Below are 21775 nucleotides of genomic sequence, written 5' to 3'. Positions count from 1 at the left end.
CCTCCCTCTGTCCCCCAAGGATGAAACTCTAGCCCTGGCTCCTTGGCCTTGCTCTCTGCTGCCTGAACTCACAGCTGTGGGGAGAAAACCAACACAGGACCCTGCTATGCCTCTCACCTGAAGCTCCACATAGCCCACACCCCAGATCTCTTCCAAGAGCGGCAGTGAGAGCCAGCCAGTGCTCATCACCTGAGCCAGTGGGAGGATTGTGGTGTGGCCAATCTGCAAGCAGTTCTGGTTGCCATTAGAGTGCTCCTTGGGGTCTGGGGGCTGAGTTCCCTCCCCACTCTGCTTTTAAGTACCTTCCCTGAGTGCACTCCAAACACTCGGGGGAGGTGGGCCATGAGAATCCCATGCACGTAGGTGAGAGGTGCACGGGTCTCCTCCTTGAAGCTGTTTCCCCACACCCCAGGTCTACCTCCTCAAAAATGCTTAGGGCAGAGGAAGATGGGCGCCCGGAGGTGGAAGCTGGGGAGGGAATTACTTGTGCACCAGTGGAAGATAAGATGTCCACCTCAACCCCCGCCCAGTGCCTGAGCACCCTGTCCACTGTCTTGGTATGTGGGCATCCAGCCTCGGCTCTCTGTCACTCCTGACATGGCCCCTTCCGTCAAGAGTTCAGTCCCTGGAACCTCCGCCACTGACCCTGGCTTCTGGAAGGATTTAGGCTCCTATTTCCTACCCCTGCCCCTCCACGACCACAACTTGCCAGCCCAGAACCTGTGTCCACAATGCCAAAACTCTCTGAGTTGAGGTCAGCTCACCTTGATCAAGTACCTACAGATGTTCCAGGCCCATGGAGGAGTCAGAGGTGAACAAGACAGTCGCTGTCCACAGATGGAGAGACAGTACAACTGTGTTTAAAATCAGGAAGCCAGCTCGGCTAAGGGCAGCTGCGCCCCAGGGTAGCCCTTTTACTGGACCCTTGATGAAGTTTGGAGTTTAGGCCTTACCACTGGGCTTCATTCTGCAGCTAGCCTGGCCCTGGGAACAGAGGTGCCAAAACAACCACCCCCAGGGGTATCTGGGCATCCACCAAGGCTAAACACTCGAGAGTGGTTCATTACAATGATGGACTTGGCAGTGGGGAGAGGTCATCTGGGGGGATGGGAAAGCCCCTTCCAACTACCCCCCTCCCCAGCCAGCCTGTGACCTCTCCCCCTTCTCTCTCTGCAGATTCAGAACCCATCCTGGATCGGCAACAATGGAGCTGCCTCGCCAGTGCCAGCCTGCGTGGTCCCCTGTGACCCGGTGCCTGCCTGCATGTCCCCTCATGCCCACCCCCCTGGTTCGGGGGCCAGCGGTGTCACCGACTTCCTGAGTGTCTCTGGGGCTGGCAGTCATGTGGGCCAGACGCACATGGGCAGCCTGTTTGGAGCAGCAGGCCTAAGCCCAGGCCTCAATGGTTACGAGCTCAATGGCGAGCCCGACCGCAAGACCTCGAGCATCGCGGCCCTCCGCATGAAAGCCAAGGAGCACAGTGCGGCCATCTCCTGGGCCACATGACAGGGCACCTCCCGTCCCATCCCTGTGCCCTCCCCCACCTCGGGGCCCTGGCCACGCCCCTGCTTTCCAGGCCCCCAGCCTCCCACTCGACTTTCCTCTTAGGAACCTGGCCTGGGCCAGGAGCCTGACCCTCAGCACTTTCAGCCGCCCGATGTCCAAGGCCCATGGACTGCTGGGAAGGAGGGGGCAGCAGGCCCCGATCCCTCCCTGGTACTGAGGCCATAGCCCCTGCTCCTGGCCAGAGGCAGTAGAGATGCCAGGTGGCCAAGTTTTGCAGCTTTGCATCCATTATAAGCTGAAGGCCCTTTCCCCCTCCTCCTGCCCCTCCACCCTGCCCAATGTGACCCTGAGTCAAAGATAAATTCCCATCCAGATTCAGCAGCATCAACAGTCCAGTTTTGTCCATCCTTCCCTTGTCTGTGCAGCTCCCTGGTCACCAGGCCAGTGACTGTGTACGAAGAACAGACTGCCCTGCTAGGTTGGCTCCTGCCCTCTCGTCTCCTGTTCTCTTCCTGAAAGCACCTGGAATCTGACCTCCTGGATCCAAGGCCCCAGCCTCACCTGTACTCTGAGTGGCCACAGTGTGACGGGCCTTCTGAATGCATCCTGGCCATCTCCTGTGCTGGAGACACCTGGAGGGAGTGGGCAGAGGACGATAGGAGTTGGGGCTGAAGAGTCCTGTTGCCACCCAGCAATGCTGGCACCTGGAGGGATGGCCAGTCCCCAGGGGAGACCTGAGCCCCCCCTCATACCCCAGAGGCTCTGGTCCTCGGTGGACACTGCATGGGAGGGGCCATGCCTGAGGGAAGCTGAGAACACGGTGCTGGAAGGAGAGCTCCCAGGAGAGAAGAAAGGCCACAGAGAGACAGTCAGGTGGGGCAGGGACTCAGGCACTCTCCTGCCCGCCTGCCATCCACTATAGAGGGGAGGTCTGGGCAGCTCTGTTCTTCACCCGGTCAGTGCTGGAGCCCAGAAGGATCTGGAGGTACCTCTGCCTTCCCCACCCTGCCCTGGCCAGTCGGTTGCTCAGCAGGGTCCTGTGGTGGAAGGACTTACACCTGGGAACACACATGCGAGGGCTTGGGGCCACAGCAGCCAAGGTCAGGAGCATGTGCAGCTTTGCTCAAGGACACATGACCATGCTCAGCCTTCAGGCAGGATGGCCCTTCCATGGCCCCAGGCGGACTGCCCTCGTCTACCGTCCAGTGCAACATCGTGGCTGCCCAGAGCCTCCCACAGCAAGCTGGGGGGAGTGCCTTCCTCTTCCTTGGAACCATCCACACTGTCTCAGCGAGCCTGCCCTGACACTTCTTCCCTAGGGATCAGAAGGCTCAGCCCCTCTCTCCAGCCTCTGGAAGGTCTCACGGGGCTGGGCTCCTCCAGCTCGGCTGCTCAGCTGCAGGTGTGGGTGGCAGGATACCCTCCCAAAGCCAGGTTTCCCACCCGTGGGAAGGGGGCTCCTGCCTGCCTGCCTTGCCACCTGCAGTGTGGCGTGACACCAGGCTCAGCCTCCTCTAAGCTGCTAGTACACAGCCACTGCCCGAGCAGGCCTGACAGACCCCTGGGAGGCCCTGCAGCCAGTGTCCCCTGGGAGAAGCACTTGCCTTTCTACCTTCTGCCTGGATTCCTGTCAGTGGGGAGGGCCAGGCCCACTAGGCTCAGGGTCCTGGACACAGAACAGCGTCTTGGGTTGGACTGAGGGAAGCCGTGGCATTGAGGAGTGACAGCCCCTTCCCGGGAGCCCCTGCCACAGTCTCCCCCTGCCCCGTGTTCTCATCCGCTCTGGAGACAAGACTAGGGAAGGATTTGGCTTTGGCCTCCCTTAGTAAGCATCAGGCCTCTGTGAACCATAGCTCCAAAACTGATCTTATAGAGGTGAAAAGGGTCTTGGACATTGAATTAAATGTTCTTCAAGACTTGGCTGTAAGTGTTTCAAATATTTGAGGATCTTGGAGTGACTCTCAGGAAGCCTTTTCCAGTTCACTGAAATAACTCAGACTCCCCAAAACCTAGCAAGGGAAAAGAAGAGCTTAAGGCTGGGAACAGTTACCCCATTTCCTTCTTAAGGGCTCCAGGGGCCGGGAGAGGACAGGGCAGGAAGCTTCACCGCAGGTATTTTCTCACCCGTGACAGAAGCAGTACAAAGAGGAGAACCAGGACAGCTCCAGAAGAGGAGGGAAGGGAGAGAGAGGACTTCAAGGGGATTCTTCTCGAAGGGACTCCTGGTGCTCAGTTCCTCTATGTGTCCGCTTTCTGCCTGGGCTAGATCCAAGTCAGGCAAATTTCAACCCAAGAGCTTGAGAAGAAAAAGCCTCCATTGGAAGAAGGCTCTGTGGCAATGGCCACCTGTCCCATCAACACAGCCACGAAGTCTGTGACTAAGCATGCCAGCGCAGAACGTCGCTGTTCACCTCTGCACAGGGAGCTACCTACTCCCAGGTCTGTCCTCTGTGCCTCATCCCTCCCGGCCCTCTAGGGCTTGCCTGACTACTCTAAGGATCACACAACCACCAAGTTGGGAGGCAGCTTAGAAACCCTTTGTTAGTCCAGTCCCTTCACAACAGAGAAGACCCAGGCCCGAGTGGAGAAGTGTCTGCCCTGAGGCAAAGCTGCAAGTGGGCATGAGCCTGGGGTCTGACAGCCACCGCCTCAGCGGGCACCTGGGGCTGCCTCACGTGCACCTGCTGTGCAGCTCAGTTCTCCAGGAGAGAGCCTGGGCACACTGGTTCTTTCCCAATGGGTGGCTAGGCCCAGGCCTTCTGTGTTGTGGGGCAGGAAGCATTGCCGCAGCGGCTCCCAGGTGACTAAGCAAGTGGGCACCTCTCCGTGGCTGTCTTGCTTCCTCAGGAGCTGGGTCTTGTGCGGGCAGGTGAGAGAACAGTCCACCTGTGGTGTGGTTCTCTGCTAAGTGAATAAGCTAACAGAATTGAGGATTTCCTTTGGCTACCTGCCTAAGATCTCGCTCGACAGAGGCAGCAATGAAATGATATTAAAATGAGGTGACGGGCAGCTTCTTGACACTGAGAGCCTTCGGTCCCCACTAGAACAAGCCTCAGCATGCCAAGGCTTAACACTGAGGTGCTGCTACCACCTCCAGGTGCCACCACTGCCCCCTGGGCAGGGACCAGAGGGCCCCAGGGGGCACACAGAGAGGCTTGTCTCCAAGTCTGAAATGGCACTTGGAGGACATGGGCTTTTATAACTTTCCTTGAATCCTTTTAACTATACTTGATTCTCAGCTCTCACTACCATGCTCCAGCTGTGGGAAGCGTGGTGGCATGTCAGCTCAAAGTCACCAAGGGGGCAGGGGCAGCAGGAGAGAGGTGGGTGGGCAGCACACATAGCTGTGACCACAGTGGACCCAGCACTGTGCCCCACCTCCTGTCATTTTGGCTGGGTAGACAGAAAGGACATTTCCATGAAAACTACTATGGACCCTGGCCACACAGTCATTCACTGTCTGGGCTACACTGTGGGGACACCATATCTCTGAGGACTTGAAAGACCCTCTGGGGCTCCTGGTCTGTTTAATGGCCCTGACTGTCAGGCAAAGGCACATGGGCCTAGCTGGGGGAGGATGGTTGGCAAACTGGCCCCCAGGATAATCATCCATGACCACACAATTCAAAAATGACAAAACCCTACTTCTTAAAGTCACATCAGCCCACTTCACTTCTGCGAGGATGCTGTAGAGAGGAAAGGCATTTCCACTGGACAATATCGATGGCATTGAACAAAACATGACCTAACCTCGCCCTCTCCTTTCTTCCCCCTTCACTTACAAACATAGAGCTAGGCCTTTATACTACTGATTTTGAAGGACAGTTTTCAATGTCTAATAACCTGTTTGGGTGTGCAGTGGTTAAAGAAACAGAGCTGAGTGCTAGAAGGAACAGGGACCTCAACCGATACTTACTGTTCTCATTGTAAGATATTTTAACCCTGTATAAATGCAACTTTTCCTTTAGCTTAATGGCCTGGGGTGGAATATTAAAAATATATATTAAAAATACATTAAAAAATCAGAAAAATGTAAAAAAATGAGGTCGGTTCCATAAAGTTTTACTGCCTTATACCACCATGTAACTACATTATAGCAAAATATTAAAAGAAACGTTCTTGCCTTTTAAAGTAAGTTATTGCACTTACATCTTTTGCGGGAGGGGAGGGACGGTGACGAGAAGGAGCCTAGGGGCCTGGCGGAACAGCCTTTGCTGGGCACAGCCTAAACTTTCTGTTTGGTTGTTGTTGTTTGCAATAAACTCCTTCTCCTTCCTCCTCTCAACTGGAATCTGTCTGTTTTGTTCCTGACTTGTGACAGATGAAATGTGATCAGAGGGGCCTCTGAAATCTCACGTTAATTGAAGTCGGCAAAAAATACTAACAGTGCCCTTTTGAACTGCTGACACAGTACAGCATGGATTACCAGGGCTAGATTAACAACAGGTGGCTGCTGTTGCTCCTGCACAAAGAGAGGGTGCGTGGCCTGAGAGGGGCTAGGCCACAGGGCCCCACCCCCGTCTTTGCCCCAGAGGACCTGCCTGCATGGCAGGCAAGCTGGGGGAGGGGCATCACAGCCCACTTCTCAGGCAACAGAGAGGGTCACAGCAGCAGCTCCTGTCCTCCCCTGCACTGGGTGTGCTCAACACAGACTACACTTTATCGCCTTCACAGCCAACACTGTCAGCCCCTCGATGTCATCGAAGACTGTTGTTTCCAGGGGCTGTTCTGGAAGCAGGAGGAGAACCAGGGCATGTGGACCAGGCTGCTTGGCACCAAGAGCATAGGGCAGGCCTCCAGGAGAGGCAGGCCTCCAGGAGAGGCAGGTCCTAGTCCCAGCTCTGCTACTTAGTGGCCAGGGGAACTTTCCTTGCAGGAGGGGTGGCCAGATGATTTCTAAAGTGAGGTTCTGAAGACAGACTCTGAAGCAGGGAGGAACCCAGGTTCTGCTGCAGAATAGGTGTTTCCTTGCTTTCCAGCATGGAGGTGACTCAAGGAATAGGCAGGTAGCTCCGAGGGACCCCTATGCACAGAGGAGAGTCATTTCTGTTGACCAAACCAGCTGACTCTCAGTTCTTACATCTGAAGGATAGAAGTAAGCCCTGTCCTCACCTGGTGCTCCGCCTTGGGGACCAGAGATTTAATGGACAGTATATGTGCATGGGTTCCTAAGCTGATGCGACAAAGTGACATGGAGAAGGATGATTATTCCTGAGTCATCTCCCTCCAACTCCCAGCTGGGAGGCTAATAGAAGACTCCTTTTCATCCTCCCTTTGCAACTATTTGAACCTTGCTTTCTTGGAGCCACATCTCAGATATGATGCCTGGGGGGAGGAAATTCACATTCACTGTGGACCCAACTGGGTTTTGGGTTGGCCTGAGTGGGAACTTGTTTTAAAAATTTATACCTGTCATATGTTAGGGCTCAGGGTCGGGGTGGCACTTGGGCTCTCCACAGCAAGTCACAGGGCAGGAACTGAAGCAGAGAGAGGGAAAAGCCATGTGCAAACCATATGGAAAGCCATGGGATGCCGTCTCTACCTCACATTCCTGCTCTTTCCTGTGGGAGCTGAGCAACCCCCAAATCCCGCAGAGTCCAGATGAGTGCTGCAGCTAAAAGAGAAGACTGGCCAATGGGGCCATTTAGGCATCACCAGTGACTTGGGTAGCCCATCCCTGGGACCCGGGCCTCTGGGCAGACTCTGGGGAGGACAAGGCCAGCAGGGCCTCCTCTGACTGCTGACCGTGGCTCAGCCCTTGGCTGGCTGGCTGCCCAGCACAGCTCATTGTTCCCCAAACCATCTGGGACCTCCCGTTATCCACATCACTGGACCTGCTATCTCTTCTGCTTAGAAAGCCTCTCCCCTCTCCCCTCCCTGGCTCTGCTCCACCAGGCAGACTCCTAGTCATTCTGTAAGGTTTCGTCCAAATGATCACAGGCTCTGTGAAGCCCTTTCTTCATGCCCCCACTCCAATTTTTACCCCAAGGTCAACTGCGGCCCGTTCTCTGCTTCCATAGAACTTTTTGCAATGCCATGTCAGCACATGTAATACTGTACAAGTTATCTATGTATCTGCCTGACTTCCCCACGTGCCTAAAAGATTCTGAGAGGAGACGGGCTGTGTTCCCATCTGGATGCACCAGAGAATAGGTTCACTGAGTAATGGAGTGAATGAATGGGAAGGTGGGAATGAGGAGATGATGTTTTATTCAGGGTGGGAGGAGGAGGATCAGAAGACACTCAGGGAGTCCTTTTAGAGAGAGCCGGAAGCTGACTTGGGCCACCAGAGACCAGCCTAGAGTGAACTCAGAGTCTCTGCTTGGCCATGGACCCCACCCACCCTGTTCCTCCAGGGTTCACATGTGTTCATGATGAGCCACGGCAGGAAGACTGGTCTTTTAATTTAATGTTCCTAGGATTGGGCCAGTAGAAGCCAGCTCCCCAAGATAGCTCAAGGGGTCCTGTGGCCAATAGTGTTTAGTTGGGAGCTTCTCCACCTGGCTTGGACTCAAATCCCACTTTCTCCCAGTCATCCCTGGACGATCCTCACACTCCTCACTCCTCCACTCTCAACCCCTGCTGCAGGGGCAATCTGCGGATAGCTTCTTTTGTGCCTTGGTGCCAACCCCAAAAGAAACTGCTCTTTGCCTTCAGCTTATCCCCAGCCCCATTGTTCCAGGTCTTACTATAAGAAATGTTGCTAACCACAGGGCGCCATGGAGCTGGTTGGTCAGTGTAACAGCAGAATCCTCAGTTTGGCCAAGAGTGAGGTGGTGGTGGTACTCGTCCTTCCACAGGTCCAGACTTGCATGCTCAGCAGCTGAAGAACAATAGGCCCTCCACAAATAGTCAGTTCCCCAAAATAGAGCTGACTGCAAACTGTCTATGTGTTCACAGTGAGAAGATGCGAACTAGAGCCAGAAGACAATGGGGTGTGAGAGTTGAAATTTTCCCAAGAATTCTGTGATTCCAAACAGATTTTTTTTTTCCTTTTTAAAGCTCAACACAGACCAACAGGCTTGAGGAAGAGTGAACTTCCACAAGGAGCTTCAGTTTATAACCATGTGCACACCATGTGTTAAGGTGTTGCCTTAACTAGTTGGGAACAAACCCACTCTGGTGCCTGCATGAGATCCCCTGGAGCCCCGGGCAGGACGTGGTGAGATGTGCAGAGGATACACTGTACTTGCCAGGCCTCCGGGGATTTCTGTTTCGTTTGCATCACAAGCCCCCTCCCCATCCCTTCTCTGTCCTCTACCCACAATGTACCTCTGTCATTTCTGGGCTCTTCAGGAAAGGGAGGGGCTTCCTGTTGCTATGACAATGGGGACAAGCTGCACTGCGGGGAGAGAGAGAAGGAAAAAAAAAAATGAGTGTAAGTGAGTGTTGGGAGGACCAGGGAAATGGGTAAGAGCCTGAAGAAGGATGAAACACAAAGGCAGTCCATACCTCCTCTCCAAGATAGGTTTGGACAGAAAGCTCTGTCCACACAAAAGCATGGAAAAGCACTGGCCAGGAAGCCATGTGGTCAGGTGAGAGACAGGAGACCTGGGCGTAAGAACTGACTTTGCAGCATACTAGCTGTTATCTCAGGCAAGCCACTAAAATGCTTTTATTTTCAATTTTTTCACCATAGAATGGGTATAACTATTTCCTGCTTATCTCACAAGGAGATTATGAAGTCTAAAAGAGTTAAAATATTTGAAAATAGTGAAGAGCTGTACAGATGGTAGGAATCATGCACGTTGGAAGTTGGGAAGGGCCAAAAGGGGTTGAATTCCATCCAAGTGGCTAAGGGAGGGTTGCCAGAGGCCAGGCTACTGCTTCCCAAAGTGTGTCACCATTCTGTGAAGCACTGGGAACCCCTGACATTCTATTTATGGGACTGGCAGGGGGTTGGGTGTGGTGAGGGATCCGGTGGTGAGCAGTGTCTGCTTGGACTGCCATAACAAAAACCACACACTGGGTGGCTTAAACCTCAGACACTTATTTTCTCACAGGTCTGGTGGCTGGAAGTTCCATGATCAAGGAACTGGGAAATCTGGTTTCTGGGAAGGGAGGCCTCTCTTTGTAGCTTACAGATGACTGCCTTCTCTCTGGGTCCTCACACGGCACTTCTGTGCACACGTGGAGAGGGCTCTGGTGTCTCTTTCTCTTCTCATATGGACACTAGTCCTATGGAATTAAGGACCCACACTTTTGACCTCACTTAACCTTTATCACCTCTGTAACATTTAACCCTGTCTTTAAATACAGTTACACTGGGGGTTAAGGGTTCAATATATGAATTTGGGGGTGGGGCACAATTCAGTCCATGTTGTATTCTCAGTAGTTTGCCATTTTTATTGCTGAGCTGTATTCCATTGCATGGATATGCCACAATTTGTGTATCCACTCATCTGTTGTTGAACATTTGAGTTCTTTCCAGTTTGGGGCTATTATTAATAAAGCCACTATGAACATTTGTGTGCAAGTATTTCTGTGAATTCTGTTTTCTACTTTTTTTTTAAAATGATGAATGGGTATGGAATTTGTTAAATGCTTTTTCAACATCTATTGAGACAATCATATGGTTATTCTTTTATTCTATTATGAATTATACTGATGAATTATTATGAATTAGACCAACTTTATATTCTTTAGTCATGTTGTATCATCCTTCTTGCATATGGCTGCATTTCATCTGCTAATATTTTGTTAAGGGTTTTGTGTCTATGGGGGTTATGTGTCTGTATTTTTCTTATAATGTTTTTGTTTGGCTTTAGTATCAGGGAAATAATGGCCACTTAAAATGAGCTGGGACATACTTTCTCCCCTCTTATTTTCTGAAAAGAATTCGAGTAAGATTGGTATTATTTCTTCCTTCTTTGATAGAATTCACCAGTAAAACTATGTGGACTTGGATATTTCTTTGCAGGACATTTTAAATTACAGATTTCTTTAACAGATACAGGGCTATTCAGATTTTTCTACTTCTTCAGGCAGTTTTGTAAATGTGTCTTTCATGGATTGCGTCCATTCACCTAAGTTGCAGAATTTATTGCTATAAAGGTGTTCATATTTCTGTCTTAGTCTGTTTAGTCTGCTATAACAAAACATGTTAGACTGGGTAATTTATAAACAATAGAAATTTATTGTTCACGGTTCTGGAGGCCAAGAAGTCCAAGATCAGGGTGCCAGCAGACTCAAGGTCTGGTGAGGGCCCATTCCTCATAGATGGCACCTTCTATGGGTCCTCAGATGGCAGAAGGGACAAATGAGCTCTCTCAAACCCCTTTTATAAGGACACTAATCCCATTCATGAGGACAGAGCCCTCATTACCTAATCATCCCCTAGATGCCCCACCTCCCAGTATTACTGCACTGGGGATTAAGTTTCAACACATGAATTTTGGGGGCACACAAACATTTGAACCATAGCAAGGTACTACCTTTTAAATATGTTTAGAATCTGTACCAATGGCATCTTTTTGATTTTTGATACTGGTAATTTGCATTTTAGCTCTTTTTTTCCTTGAACAGCTATCTTTTCAAAGAACCAGTTTTTGATTTTTTCCACTTTTTATTTCATTGATTTCTGCTTATCTTTATTTTTTCTACTTACTTTGAGCTTAATTTGCTCTTCTTTTTCTAGTTTCTTAAGGTAAAAACTTAAATGATTTTAAACCTTTCTTTTCTAATTTAAGCACTTCAAGCCATAGATCACCCTTTTTTCTAAGTACTTCATCCTTTGCATTTGGATACAATGTTTTAATTTTCACTCAGTTCAAAATACTTCTAATTTCCTTTGTGTATTTATTAATCCATGCATTATTTAGAAATGTTATTTAACTTTCAATTTGGGGGGATTTTTCCAGATATTTGTTATTAATTTCTGATTTAATTCTATTGAGGTCAGAGAACATATTTTTTATGTTTTCAGTTCTTCTGAAATTATTGAGACTTACTTTTGGTGCAACACATTTGTGGTGAATGTTGCATGTGCACTTGAGCAGAATGTATATTCAGCTACGGTGGATGAATTGTTCTATAAATGTCAATTAAGCCAAGGTGGTTGATACTACTGCTTAGCTTACCTATGTATTTCTGGTTTTTCTATCTACTTGTTCTAATAATTACTGAGAGGAGTGTTGAAACACCCATATAAAATTGTGGGTTTTCTATTTCTATTTCAGCTGTTATTGCTGGCTTTATATATTTTCTAACACTTTTATTTAATGAATATACATTAAGGATTACCCTGTTCTGTCTTCTTGATGAATTGGCCCCTTTATCACTATGAAATGTTCCTCTTTGTCCCTGGCAATATAATCATTTCCACTTTCTTATGATTAATGTTTACATAATACATCTTTTCTACCCTTTTACTTTTTTAACTTAACTGTGCCTTATAGTGTTTTCCTGATAGACAGCATATAATTGCTCTTGTTGTTCAATTCAGCCCAATCATCTCCACCCTTTAATTACAGTGTTTAGGTCATTTACACTTAATGCAATTACTGGTATGCTTGTATTTAAGTCTACCATTTTGCTTTTTGTTTCTACTTGTCCCATTTGTTCTTTGTCCACTCTTTTTCCTTTCCTACCTTCTTTTTGTTGAGTATATTTTTGGTATTCCATCACCAGTATTGCCTTATTAGTTATACCTCTTTAAAAAAATGTTTTTAGTGGTTCCTCTAGGGTTTATGATATGCATTGTTAATTTATCACAATCTATACTACAGATATCTTTCTGGTTTTCTTCCTAATTCACTGGCAACTCCTTTGCTCGTTCTTCCTTTTCTTCTCTACCTGCAAATGTTAAAGTGGGCCCAGTACTCAGACCCCAGTCCTTTCCTCTGTCTACTCTGATTCTCTGGGTAATCTAGTCCTGTGGTTTTAAACCACATCTATATTTCCAATTCTAACTTTTTCCCTGGAGCTCTAGATATCCAACTGTTTAAGTGACATTACCCCTTAGATGTCCAAAAGACACCTTAAATGTAACATGCCTAAAGTAGAGCTCTTGATTTTTCCCTCTCAACATTTCCCTGCCCTCACCCTGCTCAGTCTGCCATATTTCAGTTAGTGATATAACTCAGTTATTTAGGACAAAAAACGTAGTTAGCTGTGAATTCTCTATTGTTTTCATCTATATTCAATTCATCAGTAAATCCAATAGGCTCTACTCCCAATGTAACTTCTCATCACCTCCCCTGCTACCATCGTAGTCTGAGCCACCACCGTCTCTTACTTGGGATCCCTAAAATAGTGTCCTAACTGATTTCTTTTCATTCACTCTTCCTCTCTACAAGCCTATTCTCCACATAATAGCTGAAATGATCTTTTTTGAAATACCATTCAGATATGTCACTTCCCTGCTTAAAACCTTCCAGTGTCTTCCCAACACATTCACAATAAGCATCTAGAATTCTTTTACATGGTCCTAACACAATTTGACTCTGGCCTGCCTTTCTGACATTACCTTCCATCATTCTCTCCCCACTCAACACACTGCAGTCACACAGGAGTTCTTACTGTTCTTAAAACAAGATGAGTTTGTTCCTGCCTGAGGGCCTTTATGCTAGCTCTTCCCTCTGCCTGGGGTCCTCATGGTTCACTCCTCTCACCATTTAGATCTGTGTTTAAATGTCACCTCTGACCAACATATCTAAAATACCTCCCTCATGCCCCAGTCATTTCTGGCTATAATATTCTGCTTTATTTTCTTCATAGCATTTATTGAAGTATAATTTGAAATTATATTCATTTACTTGTTTGGGTTGTCTTCCTTGGTAAAATGCAAGCTTGATGAAAGTAGGCACGTTGTTTTGTTCAATGCAGCATCTTCACACCAAGAACAGTATCTGGCACGTAAAAACTGCTCAATATATATTTGTTAATTGAATGAATCCATTACATCAGGCTTTTTATTTTTTAAGGAAAAAGAATCTTTAGAAGTCAATAGACTAAAAACACATGAATGAAAATTTACGTTCCCCAGGTCCGTTCTCTGAAAGTGAACTAAACCTTGTTAGATGCAATTCTCTTCATTAATAGACTTCAGGTTCAGATTGTGTCCACAAAGATTTCTCTCCTGAGTGACTCACCAGACTAATCTGCCCTGAAATGTAAATAATGGTGTTTAGCCCAAGTTCTGATAGAAAATGGTATGTCCTTCTCGTAGTGTTATGGGATACTTTTGGTGTGTTGTCAAAGCCTAACAGAGCCAAAAATCACTCCCTACAAAGTCTTCGCTTAGAACATTTCCTAGTTCCCAAACTTCCTATAGCATATAATACACAGCACTGGGCTGCCGGATGTTTCCTTTCTATCCCAACATCGTCCCAGGTCACCCTCTCCACTGAGATGGTACAGATGACATGAGACTAAATGGAGTATCAATCTGTTATTAATGGATATTCATCCTTACAACTTCCAAAGAAGGGCCAGAGTACAACTGGCACCTGGTGGTGCAATGAGAAGAGAAAGAAAAAAAAAAAAAATGCTTGAAACCTCCATGCATCGAGAAGATGGAGTTAACGGAATCCTCATTTGGCCAAGTTGTCAAGATATCAAACCAAACTAGTAACAAGAACAAGGCTGTTAGGGGGAAAATTATTGGGACTATATCCAGAAAATAAGGATAGGGTATTTGGTACAGGGTAGGTAGAAGGAAGGAGATAAAGGTGAGCCCCTCAGATCTATAGAGAAAGACTGCTGGATATCCTATAGGAGCTACCACCACCAATGCACAATTTTCGTTAATTGCTCCAATTGTGGCTGTTATCCCTTAATGAGAAACACAACTTTACTTCTAAGTAAGCGGTGAGGCTGGCAGAAAGCTGAAACCTGAAAATCAGCAGATACAGGGCTGCATACAGCCTTTTCTATTGAAATTAAGCCTCATCCAAAACACAGGGAGAAGACTCCAAATAGCTTCAGACAGCAGCCAGCCATGCAGGGCCCTCACCAGGCACCGGATGGACGCTCTCTGGGCTCGTCAAAAGAGGTCCAAATCACAAGTGCTCATTTCAATAACACAAGAAAATAAACATGGGGCTTATTTATAGCACAGGAAAGGGACTGGGGCAAAAGAACCGTTCATTTGGTAATCCAGCCTGACGGGGCCAGATAGGATCCAGACCCCCAGGCTCTCTAACAACAGGGTAAGCAGAAATAGGGCCCAGGAGAGGGCTGGCTGCCAGCACCAACAGGTACAGTCTGGTAATCCTGGTTAAGAGAAGAGGAAGAGAACTGATACACCATTCCATCTCACCAACCCAGTGCTCTTTCTACCTCTAATTTCTGGTTGAGGAAACTAAGGTCAAGGAATGTCTAGGGTAAAATTCAAGAGAAGGTGCCATGAGAAAAGGAATTTTAAAAACTTAAATCTCCCATATATTGGAGAAGATGGCATTAATGGAATCTTCATTTACAGTTGGACCTAAAACACATATGTGTAGAGTCCTGGGCCACTGATGGACTCACACCACCTAACAGCTCAAGAACTCCACTAACTGGATGGTGTCTCAGTCAGCTCCATATCTCCTGGGTCTAGCACATTACCTGGCAAAGAGTAAACTTTGATGAATGAATGAACAGTTGGAATGACTAAATGACTGAATAAATGTTCTCTTACCTCACTTGGATCAGTAACTAGTTGGTTGCTCTTCAGTTGTGTACACCAGAAGACCAAATGTTCCTTGAATTTATCCTTGGGTGTAGTAGCCAATGATATGAATTTGCATCTATAAACAAGAGCTCAAATAGATATATTCTAAAGGGCAGGCTCTACATGGTGGCAAGGGCTGACTGGTGGCTTTGGTTAAGACATATTGATCCCTGCTCTTTTGCTAGCTCCCATCCCATGTGCAGTTCCTGAGAGGTTGTAGACAAGATGGTGCATTGCTGAGGAAGCCTCTAGCAGACATATCCACCTTGTCTTCTGCATGACAGCTCTGTGCTCTTCAGGTGGAGTGGGAAGAGATGCACTCAGGGGTCCAACCAGTTGAGAGTAAAAGAAAGAAAAGCTGTACTCTGAAAGGTTGAAATTTGAGGAAAAAGTGCCAGACACAGACACCTGGAAATCTGGGGAGGGGGCCAAACTCTCCCTAGTCATCTTCCTCTGTTGCCAGCAATGGTGAGCCTGACATTAAAAAGCCATGGCACAGCGTTACCTGTACAGACCCACACACACTCCCAGGAACCCTGGAAGCCAGAGGGCCTAAAGTTGGGGATTCCAGAGAGTTCTTTTAATTGAGGTGGAAGAGAGATTGTGGGTTGAGCTTAGAATGCTCTTACCCAGTCTTCAGATGAACTCACAGATCCCACCCTAAAGAGACAAAAACCTTAATATTTCGAGTGGGTCCTGCCTGCCTGACTTTCCTCTGCCAGAAGTTAAAAGAAGCCTGTCCACAGATGCTCAAACCATGCGTGGTGATACAATGGGGCCAAATGCTGCCCCTGGTTTTACTCAGAAAACAGAAAATGGGTGAGTTCCAACCACTGGCCCTGGATAGGAGCCCCAGGGCTTGGACAGAGCTCTGGGGTGAGGTGGGCAGGGACAAGCCCCACAGGTTTCATATGCCTCCAGGCCCTGCTGTGAAAAGCTGAAATTGCTTCCAAAGTCTCCCTGGATGGGAGTTTCCTGCCAACATGGTCAGCACTCCTGCCAGAACTGCTCCTCAGGAAGCAGCTGGAAGAGGTTTGGGGCGAATTTAGCATTCTCTGTCTCTTTGTGTCAGAGCTGCTTGGGGAAGAGCCTGCTGTGGCTTCTTTTGCTGTGACAGAAGACTACCTGGGCCACAAGAAATGGAAAAAGCAGCCTACCCCAAAGGAAGCTACTGTCCCCAAAGCAAAAGAAACCCACCAGGCTCAGGACAGGTTGCTGACAGGGAACCTCCAGCACCCAAAAGCTTTTGGCCTCTCAGCAGGATCCCCACAGGATCTTCTCCAGGAAGAGCCTTACTAGAACCCAGCCACTTCCCAAATCCGGTCTCTGCTTCATCTACTTCTTGATTCTACCTTGGCTCAAAACCATCAAAGGTTCTTGGATTTTAACCCAAAATCATAACTTTATAACCTGTGGTTAGAAACCTGCTATCTTTCAGTGATAGGGATACTCCAGCCTCTTTGCTGGCTTGATTCTTCTGAGGAAGAAGCTGGAATCACATGGCGATCAGAAACTTCTTCAGCCAGTAATAGCAAAGAGGGAGCTTGCCTGTGCTCCCAGTCCTGGTCAGCACAGACCAGTATGATGGCCACTTTTTTCCCAAGGCAGCAGAGAAACTGGCACCTAAAAACCACAAGTTCAAAGCACAGTTGGAAGTATATGAGGCTTCAGCAGAGAAGCCAGAGAAGTCAGAGTTTTGAACTTGATGACACTAAGGAGAGGAGACAACAGAACATCACTGGCAGGAAAGAACCAGAGATTTTGAGAACAAAAGTTGCTATTTTCCTGTTTAATTTTCCCCAAAATGGAGGTTTTTGCTTAAGCATGTATGAGGCTTGGTAAAATACATGAGATAAAAATATTAACAACTATCTAATGTTTATTAGTAAAAAAAAAAGTATTTCCAACCCCGGCATTCCAAGTGGGCCCCTTCAAGTGAGGTCCCTGGGGCTACAGGCAATGGCTCAGGGCACACACTTGGGCCAGGGCCAGTTTATCTTCTCCATAGGCCAGTAAGATGCAATTTCTTTAAAAAGATTTCTTAATCTAAAACCAGCTGCTGTCTGCTGTAGGCCAGCACATGACATCTTAATTAGCATTATTGTTTCACTTTTGGAACCAGGCTCTGTGGCATCCCAAGGGCAGATGATCCTGACCCAAGTGTATGGGTGGGGCTTGCTGGTTAGCAGCTAAGAAGTTCATTAACGAGGACGTGAAGTCCTTAGCTCCCCTGAATCCAAGAGTCGTGATGACTTGCTATATTCCTGTCCTGAATTTCTACTGTGCCTGTTCCACTTGTCTGTTCATAGGCGTGTCTCAAGCACATAGGCTATAATACTCCTCCTATAATATAAGCTGTTTTGTGCTCTATTGTAAGATCTAACCCCCAATATTTCTGGGAGGAGTGAGGTACTTTAAGTGGAATTTTAATGTCCTTAAAGCCCAATGACTATTAAGAAGGTGATAAAGTCACACAGCTTCCTGGGGCTCCTAATGATCTCAGATTAAAAAGTTCTTCTTCCAAAATCAAAGGACTAACAAGGTTTAAAAAAAGAAAAGCAATTTACCTTTGGGGAAGGAGACTTGGATTAGAGACTAACCACTAAGGTGGTATGCTCAGTGCTGAGCAGAAGGACAGAAGGACCTGAAGCTGGGCTGAGGGCAACATAACGCATGCACAGTGCTGGCTCAGTTCTTGGCTTCTAGCAGAGATTCAAGCATGAGGCCCTCCCCCATACCTGCCCCACAGCTTGGAAAACAAGCTAGAGAACCCCTAGAAAGGTTAGAGGTACTCACTGTTTTTGTCAGCTTCTGGTATAAGGGTGACAACAGAAATCCCTTTCTCTTGCTTTCTATCATACCATCCCCAGTATTCTGAAATGAGACCAAAATGCCTTCCCATACCTCCTACTAACTAGAACATATTAGCCAAATCAAAAGTATTTATTAAGCACCTGTGTTTGCAGCTGTAATACACTGAACATATCACAGCTCCAGTGTCTATCTGCAAAACGAATGAACTGGACAAGCTGATCTCTTGTCCTTCCAGCAATAACAGTCCACGACTCTATCACTCCTTAATATGAAAGAAGATGAAACTCTTATGATCTCCACTTTCAATTTTGCTACTTCTGAAATTTTTCTTTGACCTCTCAAAGTATGTGGGAACACATTGAAGTGACTCTTGTTATAACTAAAGCATAATAACTGCTCACCTTCATGTCATTCAACAGAACAATGGGTGGTATACGAGTGACTCTGACTGGCATACAACTAGTTTTCAGTAATTATATCCATATTCTAAGCAAATTGTTTTATATTTTGTGTTCTGGGGACATATGTTATGGCTAAAGCCCCAACTGTGGCTAATCTTAATATTAGAGCCAGATAAATCTGTTTCGAATCCATAACATTTAACATTTGCCAGAGTAGATTTGTTCATCAACTGGGCTTAAAGAGGTATAATTCACACACGTGCAGTTATTACTAAATGCTGAAATTTAATGATTCAAATATACCAGCAACTGTTGCAAAGCAGTTGTTATAGCAGCATTTAACGTTAGCCAGAACCTCCCTGGCTAATGTTAAGTTTATACCAAAAGAATGAGGGAAATTTCAGCATCCCCTTGGGGTGGGGGTCACAACTCCCTCAACTTTTACAACGTAGTACCAGCTATAGCAACTCAGCATATGGCTATTAGAGGCCTTCTGTTTTTCCCTGAGAATACCTATAGAACGTTGATTCAGGAAGAAAATGGGTTCTTTCGGAGGTTTTTGAGAATTATCTGCTCTTAGAATGTTTATGATCTGGGACCTTCTTACGCTTGATGCACATGGGACCAGATATTCCTCCGGGCTATGTGTTCTCGCAGACATGGGCAGATGACTGTCATTAGGTCAGAAGATGGAGTTCAATACACAACAGATGGTTCCCTGAACTATCAAGAATCAGTGTTGAAGACACAGTAGGAAAAGGAATAAAAAATAATTTTAATCATATCAAAAAGCCAACCAAAGAGGACTAGTTCATGAACTGACGGAATCCTGACTCAGCAGTCAGTGCTCCGCTCTTCCTCTGTATGAACCCAGCACCCCAGGTCCCAAGGTTTATATTAAATTCCACTAAGCTGTTTGGGTTTTGCACCAAATTCTGGGCTTGGCTGTTCCTCCAAAGAACTCACTGATGTGAAATAACTAAAAGTGAGGTACATGGACCTTTTACATGACTCCCTGAACCTAAAAGAGGCTGACAGGTTTCTCTTCCTCCAGCAGTCTCACAGTCAGTGAAGTTTCCTTTCAGATTGTTATACTGGAACTGAAAATGAAGGGAGCCTGAGATGGATTTAAATCTGGAACATGCCACAAAGGCTTCCATTTGGCATTTTCAAAAGAACCCATCGGAGGTCATAAGAAACACAAGAACAGAGGCTGTACAGCTCAACGTGTTTAGGTATTCTTTCCAGGTTCCTGTTCTTGAGGAAGTGGGTTGGTTGGGTATATGCCAAGATCCAGCCTAAACCCCCTACCCTGAGAGAAGAGTGCTGGGGAAGGAGGCCTCATTCTCTTCTTCTATCCAAGCCTCATATTCAGACCTCCACCAATGGCATGTTTCATAAGCTGCCGATGTTAGGGAAGCTCTTCAGTTTCTCAGGAAAGTCGTCTTTATACAGGACAGGGTCAGCTCGATGTTCCACCACCTTGAGAGGCATTGTCCCAAAGACTGAAGCAAACTTGTTGATGCACTCAGACCTGCAGGATTTGGGAGGGAGGGGAGTTGAGCAGGATGAGGGGGAGGGGGGCAGGGAGAAAAGAGAAAACGTTTAAGAGGCTGAGAGATGACATACCTACATATGTTCAGTGTCAACAAAAGGAACTCAAGTATCCTCTGCCCACTCCCAGGTTCTGAAAAAGGTTGAAGGTGTGGAGAAAAGAGGCGATCTGGGGCACTTTGACTATGAGTTCAACAGGAGAAAGTGAACAGGGGATGCTGTTTGGAGGCCAGGGGCCTGCAGAGGTCAGGATATCTTTTCCCTTCCCCCTCAAATTCCAGTCATTCTTCCAGCTCAATACAAGCAAGCCTCAAACCAAGGTGGATTAGCTGCCAACAATTCTTAACCCCATCTCTGCCAGCTAAAGAGCAGGCAAAGGATGAAAAGGAAAAAGCCACTTGGATCTGAGCTCCAGATTACTGAAACTGAGAAGGCAGAGGGGAGAGCTTCCCATGAAGCAATGGAAGGCAAAGGAAGATGATGGGGCAGAGAACCGAAATTTCAAGCAATAAGCACTTCATTCATTCAACCAACACTTATGGAGGGCCTGCAAGTGACAATCCCTGGGAATGACAGTCGGCATGCACGAGCTGTTCTGTGAGAGCTGAGGTTCACACGGGACTGTTTTCACAACTTTTATAATGTTAGTCGCTCCCATGCTAGAAGCAGCAACAATCAGCTGAGTGACAGAGCAGCAGGGCGCTGCTGGAGGACAGAGAGGCCAAAGCCCTCACCTCCACCCCACCTCCAGAGCCTGGTGCGCAGCCTCCTAGAGGTGAGCCAGGAACAGGGCTGGTCAATCGGGCCAACTGAGCATGTCAACTGGCGAGGAGGACGCAGTGGCACTAGACCAGAGGGGAAACAAGCCAAGCTGGGAAGAGAGCTTTTGGAGTCAAGGGGATCTCAAGATAGAGGTCAGTACTCTCTCTGCTCAGTCAGGCCTGTGGTACCTGAGAGAGCTACAGTAGGAACAAATTAATTAGAGGCAGAACCATTTCTAAAAAGTTAGATTAAACCTGAAACTACACAGCTTTGGAAACTAGGCTCTGTGAAATACATTTGCTTTATAAATGTTAGTATACTCCACAATTTCCCGAGTAGGAGGTGAATTTCAAGACAAACCAGAAGTCATCTCTCTGTCCTCAGAGATACTGTAAAGACTTGTTTCAAATTATTTTATCAGAAAGTTTTTATTCAAGCACTTGGGCTTGAATAAAAATCAATTAATAAAGAAGACTGTCACTATCAACTCTTTTCTCTTGGTCATTATGTTTCTAAAAAATTTACTATTTCATTTTGAACTTTCAGCTAATAATCTCATTGTGCCCACCAATACCACAAATCAACAACTACTATTTATTGTATGTTTCAGGTTGTGTTAAAAGTGCTTTACGTGTATGAATAAGTCACTTAACCCTCACACTACACTATGGGGTAGGTCTTACTATCATTGCCATTTTACAGCAGGAAGACTGAGACACAGATCAACTAAGCAGCAGGTCCAAAGGTCAAATCTCTAGGACCCAGAGCAAAACCCAGGCATTCTGTCTCCTGAGGGTAAAGTCTTAATTATGAGACATAAAATTTACATATTAACATAATTCTAGGGTCCAATGGGAGATGCTGGAAATTAACAACTGCTGAGCACCTACTATGTGCCAGATAATTTACACATATACCTCACTGATTCCTTAAAGTATTCCTCCCCATCCCCATCCCCTTGCCCAAAGGTTGGATTTATAGTAGCCTCATGTTATGGGTTAAGAAATTAATGTTCAGAGAGGTTAAGTAACTTGCCCAAGGACCCAAAGCCAGAAAGTGGTGGGACTGGGCTTCAAAGCCA

General features: G+C 47.0%; 2 protein-coding genes across 3 annotated transcripts in view; one reads left to right on the top strand and one right to left on the bottom strand.

Annotated features, from left to right (window-relative positions):
• ALX4 (ALX homeobox 4) overlaps nt 1-1506 on the top strand; it is a 38239-nt gene extending 36733 nt beyond the window's left edge. Inside the window, exon 4 of the mRNA XM_063095907.1 lies at nt 1177-1506. Within this exon, the coding sequence (XP_062951977.1) occupies nt 1177-1506 (330 nt within the window). The remainder of the gene's footprint in view (nt 1-1176) is intronic.
• A 17626-nt stretch (nt 1507-19132) lies between these two features.
• The window catches only part of EXT2 (exostosin glycosyltransferase 2), a 151101-nt gene continuing 148458 nt past the window's right edge, over nt 19133-21775 (bottom strand). The window contains exons 14-15 of one of the 2 annotated variants that reach the window (XR_010023370.1): nt 20667-20777; nt 19835-19912 (exon numbers count right to left, since the gene is read on the bottom strand). Coding sequence is in view for 1 of the 2 variants with exons in the window: in XM_063093088.1 (XP_062949158.1) it covers nt 19774-19912 (139 nt within the window). In the remaining variant the exon portion in view is untranslated. Of the gene's footprint in view, nt 19913-20666; nt 20778-21775 lie in introns of both variants that reach the window. The other variant, XM_063093088.1, reaches the window with a different exon arrangement.

This window comes from Cynocephalus volans, chromosome 4 (genome assembly GCF_027409185.1).
Source record: "Cynocephalus volans isolate mCynVol1 chromosome 4, mCynVol1.pri, whole genome shotgun sequence".
NCBI lineage: Eukaryota > Metazoa > Chordata > Mammalia > Dermoptera > Cynocephalidae > Cynocephalus > Cynocephalus volans.
This window is presented reverse-complemented; position numbering and strand designations above follow the sequence as displayed.